This window comes from Centropristis striata, chromosome 5, assembly GCF_030273125.1.
Source record: "Centropristis striata isolate RG_2023a ecotype Rhode Island chromosome 5, C.striata_1.0, whole genome shotgun sequence".
Classification (NCBI taxonomy): Eukaryota; Metazoa; Chordata; class Actinopteri; order Perciformes; family Serranidae; genus Centropristis; species Centropristis striata.
The window spans coordinates 38,168,354-38,196,007 of record NC_081521.1 but is presented as its reverse complement, the minus strand read 5'-3'; the positions used below and the strand labels follow the sequence as shown (position 1 = coordinate 38,196,007).

The 27,654-nt window shown below is 39.8% G+C and overlaps 2 protein-coding genes across 3 annotated transcripts in view; one reads left to right on the top strand and one right to left on the bottom strand.

Moving 5' to 3' along the window:
• The window catches only part of LOC131971890 (ankyrin repeat and SAM domain-containing protein 1A-like), a 97,553-nt gene extending 75,396 nt beyond the window's left edge, over positions 1 to 22,157 (bottom strand). For both annotated transcript variants that reach the window (XM_059333554.1, XM_059333553.1), the window contains exons 1-4: positions 21,721 to 22,157; positions 6,688 to 6,768; positions 6,314 to 6,470; positions 4,950 to 5,012 (exon numbers count right to left, since the gene is read on the bottom strand). In XM_059333554.1, the coding sequence (XP_059189537.1) occupies positions 4,950 to 5,012; positions 6,314 to 6,470; positions 6,688 to 6,768; positions 21,721 to 21,899 (480 nt within the window). In that variant the 5' untranslated portion in view covers positions 21,900 to 22,157. The remainder of the gene's footprint in view (positions 1 to 4,949; positions 5,013 to 6,313; positions 6,471 to 6,687; positions 6,769 to 21,720) is intronic.
• Positions 22,158 to 24,075: 1,918 nt separating this feature from the next.
• Positions 24,076 to 27,620, top strand: taf11 (TAF11 RNA polymerase II, TATA box binding protein (TBP)-associated factor). Its single transcript, XM_059333109.1, has 6 exons — positions 24,076 to 24,323; positions 25,191 to 25,405; positions 25,594 to 25,724; positions 25,824 to 25,911; positions 25,995 to 26,091; positions 26,947 to 27,620. The coding sequence occupies exons 2-6, from the start codon at positions 25,229 to 25,231 to the stop codon at positions 27,075 to 27,077; spliced, it is 624 nt and encodes a 207-aa protein (XP_059189092.1). The 5' UTR covers positions 24,076 to 24,323; positions 25,191 to 25,228; the 3' UTR covers positions 27,078 to 27,620.
• The last annotated feature ends 34 nt before the right edge of the window (positions 27,621 to 27,654 follow it).

The following is a 27,654-nucleotide window of genomic DNA, read 5'->3' as shown; positions in this document are numbered from 1 at the left end:
CATTAATCTGCACCTAATGTATTCAATTACGTAAAACCTAGAAATGCAGAAAAATCCTAGTGGAAGTTGGAACTAGAGAATGTTTGGACTTGCCTAAAAAATGACAACTAATATTATGGTGATACAATTACTTTATCATTTAAATATTTTTTAAGTTTTTTTTTAGGCAAAAATATTCCCTAGGTCAAGTTCATCAGATGTGAGGATTTGCTGCTTTATTTTGTCTTAATTGATAGGAAATATTCTGATCATTTATAGGGTTTTCACTATTTCAGATAAATTATCAATTTCATGACACCTTAAGACAAAATTTTGATGGCCATTTTCTGATTTTATAGACCAGAATAACAATCAATTAATTTAAGAAAAAACAGTTAATTTAATCCCTGATGAAATCATCGCTTTCCTGTACAGAGAAACTTTGACTGTTGGCCAAATTCTGTGTGTTTGTCAAATCATATGTGATGCATTTTTAACTGCTATACGTCTTAAATTTTAATACATCTCCTAATGAATTCTACAACAGTTGCAACCCTAAATTGATGATCAAAATGACTCCTAATTAGGGATGCACAATATTCGATTTATTTGCAGATATGCCGTTTTTACAATTCATTTAGCCGATTACCGATACCGATATTTTTTTCCTGCACAACTAATACCCAAAATCACAATCACAGAGCAAATTTGGCCAATTTCCCATTTGACATAATAAGTAAACATACCCTGTGTTCACTGGGAACATGTGAAAAGTGCAACTGTACAGCAATTAAACCCAAATGGAATAAAACTACATGTACCTTACAGACTTCTGCTTAAATTCAAATTTAACTTAAAACAGGAGCTCAATATGTGACGATTCAATCTGCACTGTGCAAACAAAATCACAAAAAGTACAAAAAATATAAGCAGCTTCAGTCCCTAATCAGAACATAAATAAATAGGTGGGCTCAGACTACACTGCACAATTCTATGAGCTACAAACAAAGTGCAACAGAGAGGTGATGTCCACCCCATTATTTAATCACTTTATTATATCGGCAGATATCGGCGTCCCACCTCCTCTCTTTGTTTTTCTTCTTATCTTTATCATTATTATTATTACTTATTTATTTGTTTATTTTCTCTTTTCTCCTGTCTTTTGGCTTCCCTTGTATTTTGTCTACACCCTGTAGCTAAAACACTTATTTAAATATTACGTACAAGAATCCTCAGTTACTTATTTATTTATTTATTTATTATTATTACTTATTAATTTTCACCTTATTTTTTACTTTTTCTTTTTAATTATTATTTTTTGATTTATACATTGTTTGTTAGTCACCCAATCATGTTCCTATTGGGCCATAAATATAAAATAAAAAAACATCCTAGGAGGCAGACTATATCTCTTGCTCTTCATTCTTCATGATGCACAGTATTTCTATTGTATCGATATGTTTATATTTTCCAATTGTGATGCGGATGTGATGTGATACTCCATGTAATTATAACATTGGTTCCTGTTGTAATGTGCCTTACCTCCTAATAAAAATATTGAGAAAAAAAAAAAAAAAAAAAAAAAAAGATATCGGCGTCTTGGCCGTTGTCCGTTTATTTTCAAGCCAATATCGGCCGATACCGATAACGTGCAGATAATATCGCATATAGCATCCCTACTCCTAATAGTTTTTCTGGTTGTCGACCATCATTTTTAGGGAATAAATCATTGGAGCTCCAGTGTTTACAACTAGCTTTTTAGTAAATCTCTTCTATTATAGTGTGTAGTGAACCTGAGTAACCCCAGTATTCAGATGGTGGGGTCAGTCCAGGTCGGGTCCTGTGGCTAGCGGTCTGGTCTCCCTACTGTGGTGTTGAAAACATCAAAGCTGCCGACCCACCCAGGAAACGATCAGAAGGAGAGCGCACAGAGACACAATGAATAAACATTAGTCTGGCAGTCTGGCTTTATGGACCAGGACGACAGAGAATTGGACCGAGTCCAGGCTGACTCCTCCAGTGTCCCTTCAGGGGACCACATGAGCCCCGGACCCCACTTCAAGCCTCATCACACACCGTTCATGTCTGGCTAGCTCAGTCTGCACAAACACCACATCTCTCCACTGGGTCACTCACCACCACTGTACCGTGACACTGTTACTATGACAACATCCCCACCTCTTCCTCTCCTCAGCAACGCGAGCTCCCGAGCACAAACTGGGAGGTGGGGAGAAGAGGAGGAGGGGCAAACACTCCCATTTACACACTCACACAGACAAGCATGGCATGGAAATCTCTCTTTGATGCTGATGCAAAGAGACCGGTACACTGAAAACCTCCCATCCTCCCATGAGACGGCTCTCTGGTCCTGAAGTGTGATGAGAGGGGAGGCAGGATGCACCCCGCCCACTCAGTCACATGATGCCATCAACCATGACCACGAGCATCCACACGGCACACATCTCTCTGATTTATTCATAGCAATACTTCAATAATTCAGACTCGTGACCAGGTAGTGGTCCCCAAACTATCCTGAAAGTGTTTACGTTAAGACATTGTCTATAATCTCAGCAGACCAATGCTGAATCCATCAAACAGACTCAATGGAAAAGACAGTAAGAGAACCACTGCAGCAGAAATCACACTCCAATATATAGCAGCATTAAAGAAAGCCAGCCTCCCCATCCAAACGCTAAGAAGATTAGTCGAGGGGAAATGCGACAATGTTCAAAAATAGTGTACAGCTTTATCTACAGGGCTGGGTTGGTTTCCAGCTCTGCCAGCTGAAAATGCAATCATGGAGCGACCAACATGTTTGTGCCGATCGCTGCTCTGACTGTGAGGGTGACACTGTGGGAGACTGTCAGCGCTGCGGTGTCTGCTCAACAGCCATCCTCCTCGTGTAGACATGCTGTAATTGGGGCTTCCCTGGGTAGCTGAATGCAATGAGGATGGTGCTGAAAATGAAATATGAAGACACCTGATGGAATACTGTCTGTACTGTAGAATAGGTACATTTTGCTCTCGGTCTTCTTTGAGGCAGCTTACCTTTAATATGGTTTAATCTTTAAATAGGTTATTGTATTGCTCTTGATATTATACCATGGTACCATCTACAGTCATGCTAGCTCTGTGATGCTGTACTCGGAGCTCCTGGGTGCTTACAGCTAAATACGAACATGCTCACACTTGCATTGCTAACTAATCACAGAGTGCAGCGTATACTGGTAGAAACTGACCTGATCTTGCAGGTATTAAGTCAGAACAGAAGCCAAAGTGTTGCACAACATTTGAGCTGATGATGGTGCTAAAACGGGTGATAAAAGTTATTTAAATATATCCTGAGGGAGACATGAACCCGTGTACCAAACTGCAAATATGATTTTATTATTCATCCTCTGGGGAACATAAATGGTGGCAAACAATTTCATAGTTGTTTTTTTTATCTCATAGAGATTTAAATCTGGAGCACAGAGGTGGAACAACTGGCTGACCAACAATAAAACAGAATGCTAGCAGAATGAATGATTTGTAAATCCTTTGCAACCTACATTGAACCAAATACAGTACAAAGACAAGATAGCTGACAGTAAACTTTTTTAACATTTTACACAGCGTCCCAACTTTTTTGGGAATTCAGGTTAAACCATTTCTAGAGGCAAACAGCTAGCATGGCTAAAAATAAAATTATTTTCTGTTTGATACGACATACCAAATGCTTTTCCTTTGTCTATTATAACGCTACTGGTCAGACTGGATTGAGATAACTCCATTTGACATGTTTTCATAGCGTAACTAAATAATATAGTAATTGAAAACATAATTAATCATAAGTGAAAATAACTAATAGTTGCAGCACTACACAATTCATCTATTTGTCACTCAGTTCGTAATAATTGACAAACACCGGCATCCAGCAGCCAATAATGTTACAAAGGACTTCCTGTAAGCTGATCCATTTGTCAACTTTCCATTGTTGATTTCTCTAATACCATAATGGATGTTAGAGCTTTACTTGATAATGTGGTTTGCAATCAGTCAATATTTTCTCATACCGCTGGTTGTGTGGTGCCAACAACTGCACAGCTTCAGGCTGCATTTTGTCCATTAAAAATTTGCTCAATTTTTTTTTAACACAACAAGAAAAAAAACTACACCCAGAATTATAAATCAGCTATAGTGGCTCTCAGAGGACAGACATTTATTTAGCTTTCAAGGACATTTTTGTCTAAAGCCTGGTTAATTCCAGACCCTGATCAATGGGTAAAAAATAGATGGGTAACACTTTACAATAACCATCATTTATAAATGGTAAACAGATAGTTTATTAATGTTTAATCATCATTTATAAACAGTTTATAGGCCATTTAGAATGGTAAATAGATCATTTATTACTGTTTAACTAAGTAAATAATGCATAAATGGCTAATAGATGGTATATTAATGTACATTTATAATTAATTTACAATTAACAAACAATTAAATTATAATGAATAGTTTTAGTTTCACTCATTATTACACTTTTAACACCATATTTAGTAGGTTAATGATTTTGAAATGATTCATATACCTTTAAGAAATTGGTTGAAACCATTTAAAGATTAAATATGTATAGCACTTTGTAAATGGTTAATAATTGGTTTATAAACCATCTATAAACATCACTTAGATGGTTATTGTAAAGTGTTACCAATAGATGACTTTATGTGGTGGAGGGCAGGTTGTAATGCAGTGTCACGCATGTATAACATCTCAATAAAGTTGGAGGTCACAAGCGGGCATGAGTAGAAAGCCAGAGGACAGGGATCTACAGATAGTCGGAGAAATTAAAAGCCTTGTCATATCTCTGCAGCAGAGTGGCCCCGCAAGCAGCAGCAACAAACCAAACCCAAGCACAGCAAGACAAAACAGCAGTAAAGCAAAGAAGCACTCAAAAAGGAATATTTGTTTCGGGAGCTCTGTGTACACACCTTGGCATTAATATAGGGGTCAAAGGGCCCACAGCGTTTGAACTCTTTATGGTCTACAGAGCTCTGGGAGGGAGGAAGAGAAGATAGGCCAATGGTTTTGGTTCAGACAAGCAATGAACAAATGAATGATGATCACAAATGATAAACTAAATAAAAAAGGAGAAAAAAAATCAGAGTTGAGTTAATAAACAAACAGATGTCATGAACGGGCAGGGAGAAATGACACAAAATGAGACAAATATAGTTTTCGTCTAGTGGATTTTTTTTGCCACTTCTGAGGGTGGGCTTGTTTGCTAACATTTTATGATTCACACTGGATTATGTGGAGCTCATAATGGGTCATTTCTCCTTGTCCCAAACAGAAGAGGCCAGAGCTGGAGCCGGTCTGGAGGCTGTCCAGACTGTGCACTAAGCAACCAGACTAAATGTGGAAACATATGAGTTAAAACAGTTAAAATGGTTAGGGACAAACAAGCACTTCTCGCACTAGCATGTCGTCAAAGCGCTTGAGACTCATGATGCACTGAGGTTAATGCACTCTGGTCACAATCTTTTTAACATTCACTTCAAATATAGCATGCCATGCTGAACTAATACTATTACTATTTAGAGATATCTTTATGTGGCAAAAATTAGCTCCTTCACAAGTGGATAAATTATGCACTTCCTACTTCTGCTGACGAAAGCAGAGACATGTAATTGTGAAACTACTGGAGGTCAAAACATGCTTCTGTGTTCTGAGAATATTAGCCCAATGTTTTTTACTTAAAAAAGAGAACTTTAAGAGCTACTGCTGACGTTTTAAGACATCTTTTGATGGCTCCTAGATGAAAGTAAAACTCCTTTCAAAGTAGAATTCAAGCGTTTTAAAGGATTTTTAAGGTGCACTTTCAAACTTTTCAGGCATCTTACACCTGTGGTAAACTCCATTTACAGTATAGAGTATACTGATTATTTCACTTCTTCATCATATAAATTAGATGTTATTGGGCTACAAGCAAGCACAATGTTTTGTGACAGTATTCTACAGAAGGGTGATGAATTATAAACAATAAAGTTGAATTTGAAGTAGATTTGACATCCTATATCACCTAAATTTCAAGCACTTTCAAGTACTTTATTAACAATCCAAGCACTTTCCAAACCTCCAAAACACCACATTTAATCTCACTCTCAGCACCCTGTCTTATGTTGAAACTAACCCTGACTAGAATGAATCACCTTACTTCCCATGTCATTTCAAAACGTGTGTTTTATCAGCAGGGTAATTGTGTTTGAAAAACCAAAAGTGGAACTTTAAACGTGAACTGAGAGACCAAAGCACACACACAAAAACAGAAGAATAAAAGCAGCAGACTGCAGACCTGCTCGTTGAGTTTGGGGTGTGAAGGCCCTTGGTGAATGAGCAATTTGACGATATGTTCGTCTCCCTTCCACGCGGCCAGGTGGAGAGGGTAGCAGCCCTTGTTGTCGGCGATGTTGGTCAAGGCCTCGTTTCGTAGCAGCACCTCCACCACCTCGCTGCACATGAGGGGAAGGGACAGGACAGAGAGCATGAACCACACTAATGAATACACACAGCTTTAGCAAATAGCCAATCAATAGCTTTATTTCCCCAGTGGGACAATTGTCTGTGAGGGCAGACCTTATTTAATGCAGAACATAAACAGAGGCGCTGAAACGGGTTCCAACACAGGCATTCCCACTTAATTCCCAGAGATATTTATCATTGATCTACCTGTGTCCATTCAGGGCGGCGTGGTGGAGAGGGGAGTATCCAGTGCTGTCCACACAATTCACATTGGGGCCTCTCCAGATGCTGTTAAGAATAAAAAAGGATTGTTAGGCTTCCATAACACACATGCCAGACAAACACTACACTGTAAAAGATTGCTGTAAGAAAACAGCCAAATTGTGACAGTAACATACTGTTTTCCATTAAAAAGGTATTATACTGTAGAACAGCTATTCTCAACCTGGGGGTCCCGGCCCCAATTGGGGCCGCGAGATGATTTCTGGGGGTCGCCAAATCATTTTGGAAGTCAGCTCTGACTCCAATGTGTTAAAATGTTAATGTGTTTTAGTCTTTTTGGTCATTTAATGTCTTTTTTTGTTTTTTTTAGTCATTTTGTGTCTTTTTTTTATCAATTTGTGGTCAATTTGTTTCTTTTTTTGTCATTTTGTGTCTTTTTTGGTCCTTTTGTGCATATTTTGGTCATTTTGTGTCTTTTTTGGCCATTTTGTGTCTTTTTTTGATCATTTTGTGGTCAATGCGTTTCTTTTTTTTTTGTCATTTTGTGTCTTTTTTGGTCATTTTGTGCATTTTTTGGTCATTTTGTGTCTTTTTTGGTCCTTTTGTGCATTTATTGGTCATTTTGTGTCTTTTTTGGCCATTTTGTGTCTTTTTTTGATCATTTTGTGGTCAATCTGTGTCTTTTTTGGTAATTTGGTCAAAAAGGTTCGAGAACTACTGAAGTAGATAACAGTAGAGGAACTGTAAAATTAACAGTAGAATGCTGGCAACCCTGCTGCCAGTATTTTACTGTTAATATACAAGACAATTGTTCACAGTGTAGCCTATCCCTGTGTAAAGTCTCCAAGTGTGGGTGTGACTGACTGTGTTGTGATTGCTATCTCACGGCCCCAGTTCACATCACAGCCCAGCCCCACCTACACACAGGTGGGGGCGTACATTCATGCTCTCTCTCTCTTTCTCTCTCTCTTTCTAGGACAACATGTGAGAAGAGAAAACTGGAATGAAGGAGCACTGGCCTGCTACAGCACAGAACCAGGAAGTAAAAGAAAATATCACCACTGAGCAGCAGCTAAGATGAGCTTATTATGTCTCATTTACAGTAACTCCACGCAGCCTCAGCGTGATTATTCCAGGCCGAGCTCCGAAGTAGAATAGGCTTTGTTATGCAGTATAAGTGACAACAAACAAAAGGATTGGGCCGGAGCCTAAAAGCATTGAAGGGGGCAAAGTGTAAGTTAGCCCAGCATTAGCCCAGCACTCTCATTTCACTGGAGCTGAACTCAGCTGTCAGCTCAGATTGGTTTGTTTCTTTTAATTTGCAAAGAGCGCTGTGGTGAAGAGGAAAGAGAACGATGATAGAAGGGGGGCGGTAAAGGGAGATGGAGGGAGTAATTTAAGAGGCTAAAGCATGTCTGGGTGAGACGGAGTGCCTGGACTCGGATGTGAGGCTCTCTGAAAGACCTCAACACATCCTAAATAAATCATGCGACACAGAAATCCCAGCACTAGTGAACCAAATATCTGAGAGTCGCTTGGCAAATAGAAAGAGAATGGGAGCAAAACCGCTGGGCCTCACAGAGAATCAATCATGAATGGGAGAAAAAAAGTGAGGAATCTTTTTTATATATTTACTTAGCGCTTGATTTATTATAGAAAACTGTCTCGTAACTAATGCAAACTACATTTTACATTCAGATAGCTTCATGAATTATGACTGGCTGGGATTCTGATGTTAGGGAGTTTTTTCTATGAATAAAGCCTTCGATGAATAAAGAGAACTCTACGAGGAAAAGGAGCAGCAGTGAAGAGGCGATTTCATCTTTTCAGGGTGGGAAAAAACAATGCTCAAGTGGTTGAACGCTCTCGCAGACACAATATGAATTGATCCATGTGTAAAAGGTGTGGCAGCAGGATGCTCAGCTTCAGCCTCATATCAGCCTCAGTGCTACTGTGTGACTTTGGTTCACACACATGCGGCTCGTTTTTGTCGCAGTAATGGCTGTTTTGCCCCCCTAAAATACATCTCCCATAATAGCTCTGTGAGCAGCCTGCAATTACACAGTCAGAGCCGTCTCATTAAATAAGTGTCTTGAAGGGCTCTATAGCCTGCAGAACAATGAGCCTGACAGAGCACAGACACACAGGGATGCACCACTCTACTAGTCATAACCTAAGCTGTTTATTTCTTACAGCAGGCCTTCTGGGTCTCATCTCACCAAGTCAGGCAGCCATGAAGACATGTGACATCAAAAGCAGGGCGCGCTAGGAGGAAATACTCGGAGTGGGAAATTGTTGTAGGAGGAAATGCTGGGGATTGATAAATTTCTGTAAGAGAGGGGGAAAAATGTGCGAGTTACGATTATGTGAGCTCTTAAGGCGTCACACACACACACACACACACTTCCTCCCCATTCCTGCCCAACCAGTAGCCCAAATGTGTAGTTAAGAGTACAGCTACACTGCCTCGCGCATGGCCGCTGAACACATCAAATCGAAAAACTGAGACTGAAACAGACCTCTCGTTGCTGTCCTAGATAAAGAGTTATGTAACGGCTTACAGCAAAAAAGCCCATAAACAAATTAACATAAACATGAACAGAGCAGCGACCACGACTGGAGAGTTTAACAAATTCGGGCATCGGGCAGTAACGACTCTCAGAGTAATGTAAGAAGGCATGCCTGGCTTTGGGAACATAATTAACATGTGTGAACTTAAGGAGATTTACTCTGCTTTAAAGACAGTGTCTGCCTATCTTGTGCTATATATATATATATAGTAGATCCAAGTTAGAGCCGGGCGATACGGACAAAATCCTCTATCCAGATTTAGGTCTTTTCATATTTCAATGACAACAATACAACATGTTTTCTGGTAATTCAATAAATACACACAGTCTATACAAAATAACAACACGGTAAAGCCTACAATGTTTTTTCTAAAAATAAATAACAATTGAGTAAATGCATAGCTATGGATTTGTTACTATTTGTTTTACAAAGCTAGGAAAGCAATGTTTTAGTCTAGCCTGATGTTGACCGAGACATAAAAGAGTGATACCGGTCACTTTCACACAGTAAGACATACATATTATTAATTAACCCTTTGATGCACAACATATGGACAACACTTCTAAAGTATAACATGGGTCAAAAATGACTCATTTATCCAAATTTGTATTAAAATTAAATTACTTAATACTATAATAATAGTAATTTGTTTCAAATAGTTACTTTCCACACTCATATATTTAATATATTTAACGTGTTTATGTATCATTTTGTCACACATACAGTGTATCTTGAAGGTATTAACAGAGCTTCACTTTTTCCGCATTTTTTTATGTTTCAGCCTGATTCCAAAATTGATTAAATTCATTTTTCCTTAAAATTATACACACAATACCCCCATAATTAAACTTTTGACCCATGTTGTGCATTAGAAGCGTAGTGATATATAAGGGTTTTTATTCAAAAAGTAAGAAATGAAAAACAAAAAATTAGGTTGTATGATGATGAAAAACAAATTGATTGAGGAAAACCTGGAATACTGAATGATGAAATTAATTTATTGCGAAGATATAGAAAATTAAAAACTCAGTCGGGTCACTTTAGACCCATGTTGTGCATCAAAGGGTTAAGCTGGTAACGCATCGGCACTCGGTATTGACCGATACCAAATGTCCAGGAATCGGCATTGGTATTGGGATCAATGCATCCCTAATTATTATATATTGCTTTGACAATATATATCAGCATATCGCCCACCCCTAATCCATGTCTAGAATTGTGACAATAACTTTAAGAAACCACCAAGTCTTCTGCTCATTAAAGAAAATATATAACCAGTTAATCACCTGGCAGCACCTCAATACATTTATGCATGTAGTCATGGTGAAGATGAGCTGCTTAAGTTCAAAAGGAGCATCAGAATGAGGAAGAAAGGGGATTTATGTGACTTTGAATGTGGCATGGTTGTTGGTGCCAGACAGGTTGGTCTGAGTATTTCACTGTTGATCTATTGGGATTTTCACACATAACCATCTACAGAGAGTGGTCCGAAAAACAGAAAAAATATCCAGTGAGCCAAAACACCTTGTAGAGAATGGTCAGACTGGTTGGAGATGATAGAAAGGCAACAGTAACTCAAATAACCACTCGTTACAACCAAGGTATGAAGAAGACCATCTCTGAACACACAACACATCCAAACTTGAAGCTAATGGCCTACAGCAGCAGAAGACCACATGACCACTTTATTAGGTACACCTTGCTAGCTAATAAAGTGGCCAGTGGTCAGTGTACCGCCCAACCTTAATCCATGTCCAGAATATTGACGATAACGGTAAATGGACCTGCACTTATATATTTTATTATTTACTTATTTTACACTACAGACGCGCTCATTCACCCTTTCACACACACATTCATACTGGTGGCAGAGGCTACCCTAAACAGACCCACCTGCCACCATTGGGAATTCATTCACACACCGATGAACGCAGCATCGGGAGCAATTTGGGGTTCAGTATCTTGCTCAAGGATACTTCGACATGTAGGCTGCGACGGTCAGGGATCGAACCACCAACCCTTCAGTTGGGGGTCAAACGACTCTACCAACTGAGCCACAGCCGCCACAGATAACTCAACTTTAAAATATCTGAACATGTATCATGAGATTGTCAGATGCATTATTGTCAGAGGTATCATGAGACGCATTGCAAAATTTCCTTCTGACATTCAAAGTCATCCATTTTTAAGGCAATCTAGAATAAAGGCTACACTGTATGATGCCATTGCACTTTGGCTCTCCTCTGATGAGTCATTGCCAGAAGTTCTGAAAATACCACTCAGAAACACAAACATTGTGTCACATCAGCCACATGACCACCAAAATGCCAGCAGGGGTGTAATGCGTTGCAAGCCACAGCATGATGTCACTTTCTGGTTTCTATTGTCATGATATTACAGCTCTAATCTGGGACAGGGCTGTTAATTAACACTATCAAAATCTTCCGCATGCAGAGGGAATGAAGATGTCTGCTCATTACAATTTTTCACTGTCATGGTATTTAAACTTGCCATTAGCAGAGCGGCCTGTTGTAGCAGCTTTAAGTGCAGTCCAAGTGTTACGTCCTCCGAGCATTTTGGCAGCATGGCACTCAAGGGCATGAGTCAGAGTGGTGCTCGACAATCCACTTCATCCTCTTACTACGGCTCACAACCAACCTAACTGAGGGATGGGGCTTAGGCCCATAGCAGGGCAATGGGCAAAACAGAGTTGATTTGGTTTGGGAGGGGGCACATTCATGCGAACCGACTGAGGAATTCCTGTTTGAAAGGCTGAGCTAATCCTTAATTTCCCTGAGGGAATATCAGCGGGATGAAGCTGGAGTTTGAAAAAGATTCTGGGGGGGCTGTAATTCTGTGTTGTACAAAGCCTGGCCAGTATGAGAGCAGGAAGGATAATAATATTTTCCCTCTTTTATGTGTTCTCTGCATTAGTCTGCTGAGGTTAGTCACACATTCTGAAGGCATTCCAAAAAGACTGTCATTTACAAAATATGTGGGCTTAAACATAAATCTCCACTGTGTTTTACTCTAAAGTCCAAATGTCATGGAGCTCAGTAATTACATGCAAAAACAGCAGGCAGCGGAGTTTGGTATTTCGCCTGGATTCTCATAGCAAGTGACTAAACTATCAACTCAATTAGGATAACAGATATGTGTGTGTATATATCTGTCAGATAAACCAAATTTGTATTGATAGTTTGATCCATACTCACTAATATCTATGAAAAATGTAAACAAAAAACAAGAATAAATCTTATATGATGATAAATAAAATGAGTCTATTGTTATGATACCTATTATGACCAGGACTAACCAGAAATACTAGTTTCACTGCCTTGCAGAGCAATTATTTTTAGTGCACGATTTGCATCATGCATCAACAAGTTAACTAATTAAAAAACAGCAGGCATTCAAAGTAAGCCTCTCCATTTCACCAGAATGCTAAAATATTTCCAGAGCAACCAAAAAGTCATGATATACGATTACATATTTATTTATGGAGCCCTGGGGAACAGGCAAGGCAAATCCAGTCTTGGGTTTAAGCAAATAGGAACCCAGGTGAGTATGAACCCGGTGTCAAATAAACAGATTTGTCCTCCAGCCTATTAGCGGTGTGACCACACTGGGGATTAGTCTAGCCTAGGGCACCGAGCCCAGCAGTGACTGGCGCATGTCAGCCACCGTCAGGGAAATTGGGCTTAATTATGCATACTGCTGGCGGGTGGTGGAACCAGATGCCCTGCAGCCACACAGCCAACCTGAGCATCTTCTTCTCTGAGAGACTGAAGTACCTGCCAGAGTCCTCCAGGCCTGCCGAGGAATACTCCTAATGAGCTAAAAATCTCTGTCAAGACACCATGTTGGGATCAAAGAACTACTGTAATGCTGCTCACACTCATCATAAAGGTTGTTAGAGAGAAAATGAAGGGGTAGCACATATCCTGCATTGTTCAGAAGCAGTATTACAGGTTAGGCAGCACAGGGAAACTAGTTACGCAACAAACGTCAAATCTGTGAGACAGCTATGGACAAAGCATCAAGTCTATGACTTACATGTCTTAAAACTATATTTCTTGATCATGTGGTTGAAGCTTCCACATAATGAAGTTGCCACAAATGTCACCTTCACAACCTGGTCTCACAGAAATCCGTGAAATAGCCACGGATTTCGCGTAACTCAAAATCCGTGGAATAGCGACGGAATCGCTCAAATTTCCGTGAAACTGACACGGATTTCGCTACAATGCAAGTTAATGACAGTCATATCCCGTGGCTATTGGTTTGTTCCAAGTCACGTGACTTTCAAGGTCCCAGCGGTCAGAACAAAAAACATGGCGGACAGTTCTCTCATTTTTTGTGAAAAAAATCAATATTTTGACTTAGTTTCTGCATAAAAATGGATTTTGATCACATTTCTAGCGAGAAATATATGTTTTATTTTCTAAATCTTCACTCAGTGAATGTACATAATCACTTTGTGGTGAAGATCTCGCCAGAAAAATATGACTGTCATTAACTTGCATTGTAGCGAAATCCGTGTCAGTTTCACGGAAATTTGAGCGATTCCGTGGCTATTTCACGGATTTCTGTGAGACCATGTTGCACCTTCATGATGGCACAATAAAAAAATCTAAGGATCACCAAAATTAGTCAGATCATCTGGGGACCATAAATATTTGCATAAACTTTTAATGGCAATCCACCCAATAGAAGGAGTCTGAAGTAGTAGAACAACCAACAAGAGACATCTTTTCATATACACTACTGCTCAAAAGTTTGGGGTCACTTAGAAATGTCCTTATTTTTGAAAGAAAATGTTTAAATTAAAACAGACATACAGTCTAGACATTGTTAATGTGGTAAATGACTATTAAAGCTTTCTTATGAAAATATCTATTATATATTGTCAGCAACTATCACTCATGTGTTCCATGGCTCGTTGTGTTAATCCACGTTTATAGTGTTGAAAGTAGGGTTGTCACGATACTAAAATTTTCAACTCGATACCGATACCGTATTCGATACTTGATACCATTTTCGATACCACCAGGATAAAAACAAAGGCCCCAAAATTTAACAGAAATATTTTTCTTAACAAGAAAAATGCAACACAACACAACAAAAATTAACAGAACCACTGGTTAAATATTTATAATAAAAACAGTCGTGCAAAAAGAAACTGCAACTATGATAACAAGCTTCAGAGACTCGATACTTCTGAAAATGAGTATTGTATCCAGATACAACGTTTTAGTATCAATACTTTTTTGAGTATCGATACTTTTGACAACCCTAATTGAAAGGCTAACTGATCATAAAGACACCAGAACATTATGTTAGCACAGCTGAAAACGGTTTGTGCCGATTTGAGAAGCAATAAAATGATCCTTCCTTAGGCTACTGAGTATCTAGAGGTAAAGTTGGAGATTTGTACGGGTTAAAATATTATATTTTCGATTCACTGGAGCTACGGAAACCTATTAATCTTGTTTTACTACTCAACAGCTCCAGTTCTAAAACAACAAAACATAAATAAAGTAAGGAGCAAAGCCTGATTGAGTCTGAATAGCTCATAAACACACCATAGTGAGCATTTCACAGAGCAACTGTGCTGAGCATGAGGTGTGAATAAACCATGTGTGCCCACTGACTATCATCAGAGCTGTTCAATGGGCTCCAGCAGAATCAAAATGATGGGCATGAAAATCACTGGTGGCAGCCTGAAAATGGTGGGATGAATATAGAAGAAAAGAGATAACGGAGAATCAGACAGGGCGAGAAAAGAAAGAGAAACCATTCAATCGCAACCTGTTTTCCAACAAGTTGGCATTTCCCACAAAGACTTCACAGCTATACAGATCTCACTGTTTCACGTTGACATCCTCTCAGCACTTTGCTTGAAAGAGCCAGCTGATGTGCCGTTTCAACTAAAATCTTGCCGGATGGATGGGCAGTTATGCTGACAATCCACTTCTGTAAATAGCACACAACTCAAACACTACTCCATTTGCTCACAAAATCCATCAGCAAAGTCATTTTTAAAGGGAAGCTTTGCCAATTTTCAACCAACTTTGCGTCATTGTTGCACAGGCACAGATCTCTCACAAAACTGCAGCACATGGAGCTACCTCAACTCAACTGCCAGCAAAAATCCACCGGACACTGCTGTTCATCTGTACTGCCTGCACTGCAAAAAAAGAAAATATAATATATATAATATATATAATAAAATAAAATATTTTAAGTTTTGTTCTTGAGTTTGCTCAACTCTGAATTCAGATTTTTGTCAATTTAACTGTAAGTTGTACTTTTACCAAATTAAATCACTGTTTTAGGCCAAAAAAATACAAGTTGGCTTTTTTGCAGTGTGTGCAGCGGTGACACAAAGTCGAGTTGAGAAACTGAAGTTTAGATTTATACTAGTTTTTCTTAAAAAAAAAACTGAATGTCAGACTCTAAATGATCACTTTATCACATGACCTACCAGAAGTGCATTGCAGTGTCTGTATCTGCAGAGACCCTGCCTTCTGCCAGTATTCTTTTATCATTTTGCAGTGTTTTGGGCGTCTGTCTTTGGGCCTAAAGCTACGAAAATAATGACAAATCGCCTAGAAATACAAATATAGCAAAGAGTAAGAGCAAGCGGAAAAGCTAAGTCGTTAGGTACCAAAACAAGAGTGAATCTGGGGTTCACTTTCATTGATCTGGGGAGGAGGGGTGGAGTTTGAATGTTGTGTTTACAAACAGTAGGTGCCAATTCCTGCAGAGCATGCCTTTAACCGTTGGAACAGCCATTAGGGTTGCTGTGACCATAAGACTTCTCTTTATCACACCTAAGTCATGAAATGCTGCATGTGTATGAATGTAGGGGCATTTCAAGGTTGCAGTCCATTGCCAGTCTGCTAAGTCATGCTGAGGACATCCCATCTGGAATACTTTACGTTTCCATTCGGTTTGCACAAATATCAAAGTAACGGGGATCTCGGATAATTTGTTTCCTGTTAGCACATATTGAGAGCAGTGCCATGACTCTGGCTCCGAGCACAACATGTTTGAAGTCTGGAGGTGGAGTGGAGTAGCGTGGACCCAGCAGGTGGGCAGGAAGACTGCTGAGAGCAGCAGAGTGGGAGAGAAAGGAAGACGCCAGCCAGCAGGCCAGACGGGTGAAAAATGTCTGGGTCGGGGAGTGCTAACAGCGAGCTAACACACATGCTAACACACATGTAGGCCTGCTCAGGTCGAGAGGGTGGGCCTGACGTCTCTAGTTGTTGTGGTACCTCTTCCTACAAATGGGTTCAAACACCACACACACAGATGCACCACAACCCCAGCAGCCTTATCTCTTCCATTTGTCCATTTGTTATTATAAGGTTTTCAGTGAGAGGGGTGAAGCAGAGTTCACATAAACAAGCACACATAAGACTCAGTAAATTTGCCTTTGTGTTGCAGTTATGCATAAGCAACTTTCAGTTTCTTTTAACACAGGAAGCACAGAATGATGTAGATAAAAAGAGAACTAAGAGACAAAAATGTGTCTTGATTGATAAGCAATTAGGAATATTGTGAAAAGCACCATAAAAATCATTATTGCTGCTTGGCATCCTCACAAGATATATTTTATATCTCAGACAACTCGTTGGAAACTTTTCCTCTGCAAACTAATTAAGAAAGCGCTGACCCACTTGAATGAAAGCTATTTTTATCCTACCATCATTAGGTTAAAATAAAGATGGCTGCATGCTGCATGCAAAGGACACTGTAGTTGTCAGTTTCGGCTCCTCCCCGGCCCCCCCACACACACATATGTGGAATTCATCACTGCTACTAAGTGCCTTTCTGCCTGCTTTCTCAGACTACACAAACATGGGCCGTAAACATTACGCGCAGAGCACAGCATCCCAAACTCAGATGCTCCTGGAATGCTAACATGGTGGTGTTAGATTTCCCAGCTACCATTGCTCCCTCCTCGGTTGAACCAGCTACAATTTCTTTCAGTTCAGAGGTCAACATTTGATGAAATGTGACTGCCAGACCTTGTGGTGGCCCAGCTTTAAACCACATAGTTATGACCTGAGGCTCTTACCAGTACTGTAAAAGTGATAGAAACTGTCTAGTTATCGCTGTCCGCCTGCAGACAACAGCAGGCAGTGAGACAGTTTGCATGGGCTTTTTTCATAGCTGCTATGAAACCTAGCTAAAGACTGAAGGTGTCAGATTCCCGCTGGGAGCCTGTCATCTGCAGACACCCAACCCCAAGTCCTACAGTGCACCTTCACACTCAGTGAATCCTACATGCACAAAGATCCTAATAAAAGCAAAGCTCTGGGGAACATTTGTTGGGTTTTTTTAAAAGGACAATATGTGCTCATTTTTATGCAGATAGCGTAGATATTTTCTCAGCTGACACCAGTCTGACAGCATGGGTCTGCTTGGGATGAGCCAGAAATTGTGGATGTAATGGGATGGAATGATCTGGAGTTGTGCCCAAGCCTCTTAAAATGCTAACCAAGTCATCGCACTGATAGAAAAGCTTTTCTCGCTACCATTTAGAGAAATGAATCACATGCTGCAGAGAAAATAGATTTCAAGAAGTATTTGTAAATATCTAAAGCTGATTTTTTTAAATCACTAAATATTTAACAAAAGTCCCACTGGTATAAGACTACAAGACACTAAATGAGTAGGAGACTCAAAATAGGTGGTCCAATTCTATCCGAATGACAGCTTAATTTTCTTTGTAAAACTAAATAAGCACAGAAAAGCCCCAGAAAGGTCCTTTGGGACTGATATAAATATGAAAAGCCATCATTCTACGCTTTGTCAGTGGGACAAAGGACATGGCTGTGAAGCTGGGAGACGAGCCCTCATCTGGCTAAGCTCTCAGAGTGTCTGTCCAGGACTCCATGCATTCCTCTGTTAATTTCCCCTCAGTGGGCAGGCACTTTCTCTGCCAGGGACTTGTCTTACCTCCGGTCTGACCGCAGCAGCTGCCTGTGTTTGGACAACCTTGTTCAGGAAGTGCTAGTGAAGGGCTCTTCCTGTAGACCTCAGGGATCAAAACGGCTCAAGGGCCCCTGAGCAAAAACTACTACATGGAGGAAAACACAGCAAATGCAGGCACTGATATAAGGCCTAATATAGGCACTAATATGCACTAATATAGGCACTAAAATAGGCACTAATATAGGCACTACTATAGCCATGCCACATCCAACAAACAGCATCAACTTTACTTCTGCATCAATAACCACTCCACAATGGCTCTGTGAAGGTTACACCATGACCTCCCAACTCGGTAAGCCCCGCCTCGCTCATTTTGGTGATAATGGAGCACCACGGAACAAATGTTTGTGGCGGCGGCGGTGTTAAACATGCCGGGGTCACTGTCTATCCCATAGCAACCTCTGGGATGCAGTCTCCTGGGAAAGCAGACATTCCTCAGAGCAGAGCTGTACAACGGCCTGGTTACAAAAACAACGCAAGTCTTGACATGCACCCCATTCCAGAGAAAGAACGCCAAAAATCAAGTGGAAACACACACAACACACCTTCAAAGAATCGAGAGGATTATTTATCTGTATAGGCTGAGGGTTCAATCTATACAATAAACAGGTAGTTGTTTTTGACTTGATATTCTGTGCGTAAGGCTTAATATCATGGTATAACAGCACAAGACACAACAAGTCTAATTAAATGATTGTTTAGGCTACAACCCAACTAAGATACGGAGAGGTTTTATTACAGAAATGGAAGTTAAAGTGCTTGTAATAAAGTGGAGTGCAGCAGGAGTGTAAATAACACATCGCTTTCTTCATATTGACATTACGAACAACACAGGAGGCTACAGTTTGCTAACGACAGATCCTACAGATCAAATCTCCTCTGACAGGATTATAGGCCTACACTTTCCACCAATAGATGATGAATAAGTCACAAAGCCATTCTGGTTTCAGGGGGTGAAAAATAAACACGCCCACCAACCCACAACCCGTACCACTGTAGTAATTCACTGTGATGTCCTTAAACATATTGACATTTTCATTATGCAAACTAACTCAAATGTCATAGACAATATCAACAATCCCCCCAGGCTTTGCTATGGTCACTAATCTTTCAATCTTTTATTCTTAGTAGTATGTAAGGAGTATGTCCTATAAGCTCAGGTGTCCACTGGCAACAGGCTTTTCAGGCTATACACGAGTAGCTAATTCATTTCCTACAAAGTCTAGCCAATAATTTCCCAGAGCCATCGTTGCCAAACATTGATTGCTCAAGTCAGAACAGATGACACAATGGGCTCTTCAGTCCGCCCACAGATCTGTGAGGGAGAGACAGAGTCAGCCTTGACTGCATGACATCCCTGAATTGGATTTCCGATTAGAAGGGTTTAATGTAATTACCTTGAGTACATTGTGTGGTCCGCACTAAGTAACACAGTGATGCATCACCTCGATGTTCACCATAACACTTGTCCCTCGAAAGGAAGGTGGCTGGCACCGGGCTCTCAAGGGAGCAATATTATATTTTGATTGACAGACGTCCACCTGCGTGTCGTTAGCCTCATAGCATATTTGCCTAAGTCATATTTGAGCGTTTCGGAAAACAAGAAAAAAACAATACATACATCACACTGGTCCTTTTTTGGAACGAACACAGAGTACTTCTGCTCACTGAACGCTATTCCGAAAATATGAACAGGTTCACTGCAAAAACTCAAAATCTAACCAAGAATACGGATCTTATATCTTGTCAAAATGTCTTATTTCTAGTCAAAACAAATCTCTTTACACTTGCAATAAAAAGTGTTTTGCTAGCGTTTACATCACTTCATCATACCTTGTCGCAGAAATGTGATTAAAAGTAAAAACACACTTCTCCTAATCCCTTTGATTGACTGAAAGTACATTTATTGTCTAGAAAGTTGAAGAAACATGAACTACCTTACCAGATGAATCAAAGAGAAGACTTATTACCTCTTTGTCATGCGGTTGGCCATGTTTGTATGTAGTGGCAAAAGCCACACAATGTCAAAGAGATGACTAAGGCAGAAAGTGATTTTGGACTCTAACAAGTGTTCTGATAGGTTGAGAACATAGGCAATAAGGCAGAAAGACGCAGCAGTGGTAGGAGAGTAAAGTTAGGCAGATATCACAATTTGGCCAAAAAATGACTTAGGCAATTATGCTATGAGGCCAACGATGTGTTCAGCATTAAAGTAAGGGTGCAGGGAAGCCACCTGTAGGCTTTTGACATGCAGCCTTGCCATACGTTTGATCTTACAAGTCTACAAGCTGTATCTCTGTTTCATCTTTAGGCAGAAATATATCCTGGTTTGCTAGAAGAAGCTCTTCTCTATAACAACACTTTTGCCGATTGTATTGTAACAGCAGAATGGCGGTCTCATGCATTAAGAGACTCAATCATTTTCAGAAAACTGTCTCAGCTCAGGGAGATCCATCCAACCTGTTGTGGTATATAATTCTGATACCATCTGCAGGACAAAATGAAACCCAGAACTTATCAGATCGATTATATATTGCATACTATTATTTAATATTACCCAGCAACCCTCATCTGCACAAAGTTGAAGGGATGGTGCATGAAAAGAAGCCACCTTTTCTTATACCAGCATTCTAAATTAGTTTTAGGCATTTTCATCTGAGCATCTACCAACAGACTACAGTATGTGCACAGGTGGCATGCATGACAGGTACTCAATATTGAACTTAGTTTGCCATCTCATCTCTCTATGGGAACAGAGCAGGGCAAAAAGCATTGGTGATGAGCTAAAACCTCAACACCGCAGCCAAACCTTTATAACCATGCATGGTAGCTCTAATCTGGATGTGAAAAACCACATCAAATGTCGACCTCACCAAGTACTTCCCCCTGTGATCAATGATAGAAATGAAATCTGCCAAGCTCATGTCTATGCAACTAAAGTAAGGAAAGAGGGGTTTCAAATGTGGGGCTGTTAAAAAAAGATTTGCAAAAACAGTAAAATAATGCAGATCTGAGAGTCTGGTTCTGACAACTGGCTTTCAGCTCCACCTTCATTACCAGTGAGTGTGCAGGTCTAGACTCTATGTAAGCAATTAATAATGCATCTGTGTTGGTTTTTAAAGAGACCAGGGGCTGTTTTGTTGCAGATCTCTCTAGTTTAGTTGCATCACTACCTACCAGGCCGTCTATTCACAGTACAGTACAGCTGGTAGGGACTCAGGGCTGGAGCTAACAAAGAAGCATGCCACTGCTCCAGCGCTGCTGGTTTAGGTTGTTTGGCAAATCAAAATAAGCACTACTCTGTCTAAGTGGGCAGGGGTGTTTAAAATACTTTACCACAGGCTGTAACACAACTGATCAGACAATATTAGACAGGGACAAAACCAGTGGCGGTCTCCAATTGAGTTATATCCGCCTGTCCTTCTCTTCCCCGGAGCCTACCTGAGCAGACTGGAGAGCGGGTGAGAGGAGGCTCCGTGCCCGCCGCTGTTGCCGCTTCCACCGGTCCCGTACGATCCGCTGCCGGTGCCTGCGGACTGTCGCTTCCCGGATAAAAGCTTCTCCACTGCGGCTAGGTTTCCCGTGCGCGCCGCTTCAAGAAGTTCCTGCTCCTTCCCCATCGCGGATCCCAGAAAAAAATCAGAGGAGGCGCGGGGAAGAGAGAGCAGAGAAAGGGGGGCTTGGTTGCGGGAGTGAAATTCCTCTGCGATCCCCGTTTTTTCTCCAGATATTCCTCAGCGCTGCTCGGTGTGGCGAGGAAACAAAAGCTCCCTCCGCCGCTGGATCCGTGCGTCCCGCTCCACGGTGCCGCTGGAGCTCAAGGGGAGGAAAAGTTTGGTTCAGCAGCACGGTACCACCATCGAGCAAACTTCCTCTGACCAGTCCCCCAAGCCTCGTCCGTCACTTCCTCGAAACTGCCCTTTCTTTCTGCATCTCCAATCCGAAACGCTTCACACACACACATACACACGTTCAACCCCTAACACCCCCACCCTAGCTGCGTAATAAAGGAGCTGGATGGGAATAAGCAAGATGGCGCTCTAGTGAAAACTAAGTTAAAGAAGTGTGGTAAAGAGTGTTTTTTTTTTAATTTAAATTTTATGGATGTGTATATACGTTGTATATGTGTATGCATGTGTATGTCAGCTCTTTCCGGTGCGGGTGTGTGTGGGGAGGGGGGGTTGGTAAAGGAGGGTCGGTACAACCAATCATTAGTACTGAGGGAAGCATTGAACATTATAAGACAGATAAATTCTGAAGTAACTTTGATTTTGATGAAATACTATGAAACTGATATTGATGAAATTATGAAACTGATATTTGTTTTTATTTACTTATTTTTGTTCTTATGTCCTTCCTGGTACCTAATATGATGACCCACAGAAATTAATAAAATAAAATTCTACAAAAAAAAAAGAAAAAAAAAGAAGTGTGCAGAGAGAGAAATCATACCATCCAGATGTTGAAATATCTGTTTACTGTCTCATAGGAGAACATTTCCAAACCTTTCCCTTTAATTTTTTTTTTTTTTACTGTAGCTCGTCCACTCATCCATGTAGAAGTTGTGACATAAGTTACACATTTATGCTCTAGGCAACTGGAGGCCCGGGGGCCGCATACGGCCCGCACCCTCACTTGAAGTGGCCCTCAGTACAACTACATGCATTTAAGCATGAAATATTGAAAGAACAGTGTAAAAATGCACAAAATTACTTCTTGAAATTAATGTTGGTCTGCTGTTCTTGCACTGATAAAAAAAAAAGAAATCACAGTAAGTGGTTATTTTTTATTTGCTTCAAACCTTTTGTATTCCTATTTATACTGTTATACATGCATTTGAGGATGAAATATGTTAAGTTACTGCAATGTGAACATATTTAAAAATGCAGTTTCATTATATCTGGTTAAGTGTACGGTCCTATGAAAAATTGTGGCCCCTCCAGCATTTAAGTTGCCCATCTCTGATATAGAGTAACCAATTGGATGAGACTGTTAACAATAAACAGGAAGCATTGTTGGCATTCATATCAGTTTTACAAGAAAAAAAACACGTGTCAAATGATCTCATGGGTGTGAACAGGAACATTGCATAACTTCTGATAGTGACAGAAAGTCACAACACTGAATTTAAAACAGTTAAAGAAAAAATTAAATTATTAATTAATTATGTTTAATAAACATCCAGTTTGGTGAAAGCGAATTTGATACTTTGGATGGACCCAATAATATTTTATATTAAAATTTTACTGATTATTATTTTCTAACTTTTTGAATTTCCTTGTGTGTTTTGCTGTACTGTTTGCTTGTGCAATGTGTCTGTGTATATTCCACACATGCTGCGACAAAACCTGAATTCCCCCCGGGTTAGGGTAAGATAAATAGACTTTACTTTATTTATTTTAGACAAATAAAGTATCTTTATGGCTATCTATCTATCTATCTATCTATCTATCTATCTATCTATCTATCCACCCATCTATCTATCTATCTATCTATCTATCTATCTATCTATCTATCCACCCATCTATCTATCTATCTATCTATCTATCCATCTATCTATCTATCTATCTATCTATCTATCTATCTATCTATCTATCTATCCACCCATCTATCTATCTATCTATCTATCTATCTATCTATCTATCTATCTATCTATCTATCTATCTATCTATCTATCTATCCATCTATCTATCTATCTATCTATCTATCTATCTATCTATCTATCTATCTATCTATCTATCTGTCGCTGTGTTTACATCTTGCTGTCTGTGTCTATAAAGTTCGTTCAAACAGGAAACGGAAACTATGCTACACGGAAGTAGCATAACGGGGAAAACTAGCATCCCGAGCATACCATTACTCTGTGAACTGGATAGTTGTTTGAATTTAATTAATTGTAATCTTTAGTAAATGCGGTAAAAATCAGTGTTATGTGTTAGCGTCACTGATAACTAGCGTCAAGTAACTACAAAGCTAACGTTAGCCTAGCTCCACCGTTAGCTTGACCATTGCTGCTGTTTTGTTGACGCCTAGCTGCAGAGAAGGTATGTGCAAAGCTGTATCCATTTATTTGTAAATATAAATACGACCGTTAACACAAATCCATGTCGTCACACTGTTAAAATAATCACCTAACTCATTTTTTTCAAGTTTTGCAGGAAACACAAAAAACTTCACCAAAAGTGTAACATATGACATTTATTGATCATTTCACTCTAAAAGGATTTAACAACGGATGGCTATTGGCATAGTAATAACACTGTGTGTAAATTATGTAACTTAAGAGAAATAAATGACGTAGGCATTTTTTTGAACATGCCTTTATGACTAAGCAAGATGTGGTAACACTTTATTTTGAAGGTGTCTACATAAGCCTGTCAGAAACATGACATGACAAGTATCATGAGCATTAATGTTACTTCAAAGTGTCATTAATGTTCATGACACATCCCATGTCATGTTTATGACACGCTCATGTCACTCTTATGTAGACTCCTTGAAGTAAAGTGTTACCATATCTTGCTTAAGTCACAAAGGCATGTTCAAAAAATTGCCTAAGTCACATTTTATTTTGATTTAGGCATAATTTATCTGCTTAAGTCACACACTTGACATAGGCCATTATCTTAAAGGGGTAAAATCACATGATCTGATCAACTGAGGATGTAGGTGATTTTACCATAGGTGGCTATGAGGAGATGATTTAGGCAAAAAAACAAAACAATTTTGACAAAAAATGACTTATTATTATTATTATGATTATTTTAACTGTGTGACGATATATTTACTTTACTACCACTAAGGCTTCTTGTAGATAAATGATAAACAATTGCCATGTAATAGCAACAATTGCTCCACATTAAGCTACCCAGCGTTAGCCAAACTAATGAGTTACCGTGTTGATATTGCAGAATCTGAAGCTGCCAGTCCTTGGAGGGACTGAGTGATTATGGCCGACCCTGCACGGATCAAGCCTGAGGTTTCACCTGACAAAGCAACTTCTGCTAAGGAGGAGCAACATAAATCAGAGGACGCTGAAGATGTAACGTTACATGACACAGCAAAACCTGCAGATGAAAACAAAGAGTCATCCTCGCAAGATCAGCCCAAGCAGGAGGTGAAATCTGTGAGTTCGGTACCAAAATAAAAAGTTTGCTTAATGGTTATTTGATTAATATTCCATTTAGCAAACAAACATCGTAATGTTATCCAAACACAATCAGCCATGGAAGAGTATTTACTGAATGCTGTCAGTATGAATTTGAGTCTTCTTGTTTCTAGTGGGACTAAACAATTTTGTCTTCCACTGTGAAGGACATGGCAGCTGGGGACGATGAAGAGGAAGGAACCTCTGGCCAGCCGGCTTCCAAAAGACTGAAGGTGGAACCAGAAAAGAAAAAGGAGAAGCGCCAAAAAGTTGATGAGGATGAAATACAAAAGATGCAGTAAGACTGGGATTTCTAACAGATCATTATTATAATAATAATAATACAAAAAATCATCCCAGTAAACATCACCATCACCCCATTGTTCTTGTCTTGTAGAGTTTTGGTGTCATCATTTTCTGAAGAGCAGCTCAATCGCTATGAGATGTACAGACGTTCGGCCTTCCCAAAGGCAGCAATTAAGAGGGTAAATATAAACACTGACAGTTTATTTTGAAATATCTGAAACTACTTTATTGGCTCAATGTCTTTTTCGCTTTCCTTTTCTAGCTTATCCAATCCATAACCGGATCATCAGTGTCCCAGAATGTGGTGATTGCCATGTCTGGTATTTCTAAGGTTTTTGCCGGGGAAATCGTTGAAGAGGGTGAGTGGCACACTTACAAAACAGAAGAAAGTTCAAACCAAATTAACTAAAAAGTGTGACATAGGCCCCGTTCGCACGAGGACGCTCGCGGGTAAAAACGTCAAAATATTTTATCGGAAGTGCCTTTTGTTTAGACGGTGACGGTGTTTTGGGGGCTTAAAGACGCAAAAATCTGAAACCACCCTCCAAAGTGGAAAAGTTAAATCCTCTCCTCCGTAGCGTGTCGTCTACACTGACAAGACACAAAACTCTGATCTGATCTGCTCACGTCACGTATGTGTTTACGTCACAAACATGCTCCAGTACAGGAAATAAACAAACGTGGGATTATTTCCATGCGTCGGACCTTCAAGCTGCTCTGGCAGCTCTAATAAACTTACAGGAGTCTTTCCACCAAATGTACAGGATATGTACAGATAGTATTAGTGAACAGAGAAGGATCTGGAATGACCTCCATCACATTCTGGATGCAGCAATTGGTCGGAGGCGAGCCAGACGGCTGTGAACGAGACCTGGGAGATCTAGTGATGGTGGAGAACTTTGTGGAAGGAGTAGCTGATGAAAATGTGTGGCGTGAAAACTTCTGCATGCCCAAAGATGCTCTTATGGCTTTAAGTGATGCCGCCTGGCTGCATACAATCCAATTTCACACACTTTTGCGTCACTGTATGCAGCAGATTTCCTCCCGAAAACGCTCGTCTAAACGAGGAATAAAAAGTGAAGACGCAACGCCACTTTTGCGTCTTCTGTTCAGACCGTCCTCGTGTGAACGGGGCCTAAATACTTTTTATTTGTACTTCTCCCTGCAGTTACTGCACTATTATGTAGTTAAATAGTTTGTCTTTGTTCTTACAGCATTGGACGTTTGTGAGAAGTGGGGAGATACGCCACCGCTTCAGCCCAAGCATATGAGGGAGGCTGTGAGGAGATTAAAGAGCAGAGATCAGATTCCAAACACCAAGTTCAAGCAAATTCTCTTTCACTGAGGACCTTGTGCTTTAGATTGTATGGGGAGCATACCTGTGATAAAAGTGGGTCAGTAGCTTCTGGGAAACTTCATGATGCTTCTGTAGCAACACTGCAGCCTACTAGACACTGATTAGTCTCGACTAACTAACGAAGACTGGTCAATACAAACACGATTAAAAGGGTCTATCACATCAAGGCACCTGTCAAATAAACTTCACTCTGACTTGCCATTCAATTTACTGTAAAGGCAAACACATTGATGTAACATACTGTGCAAATGGTGTGAAATTATATTCATGCATTATAGTTGTAAATACAGTGTTTCTATATTATTGTTTTGTTCTTGTGCCTCAATTATTTTAAACAACTTGTGAGCTTTGGAAAAGGACTGTTTTGTTTTTTTTGTTGGTAAAATGCTGCGATGCCTTCAAGCTCTAAAAGTTAAATTACAAAAGTGTTTGTTTTAACCATACATGCACACATTGTTTTTCATTTTGATTTCTGATTGACATTTCAAAAAATGTTTTAATCCTTTTTTCAAATTAAAAAACTAAGGAGTAGTGGAGTGCAAAATGTCTTTTCAATTCATCACAT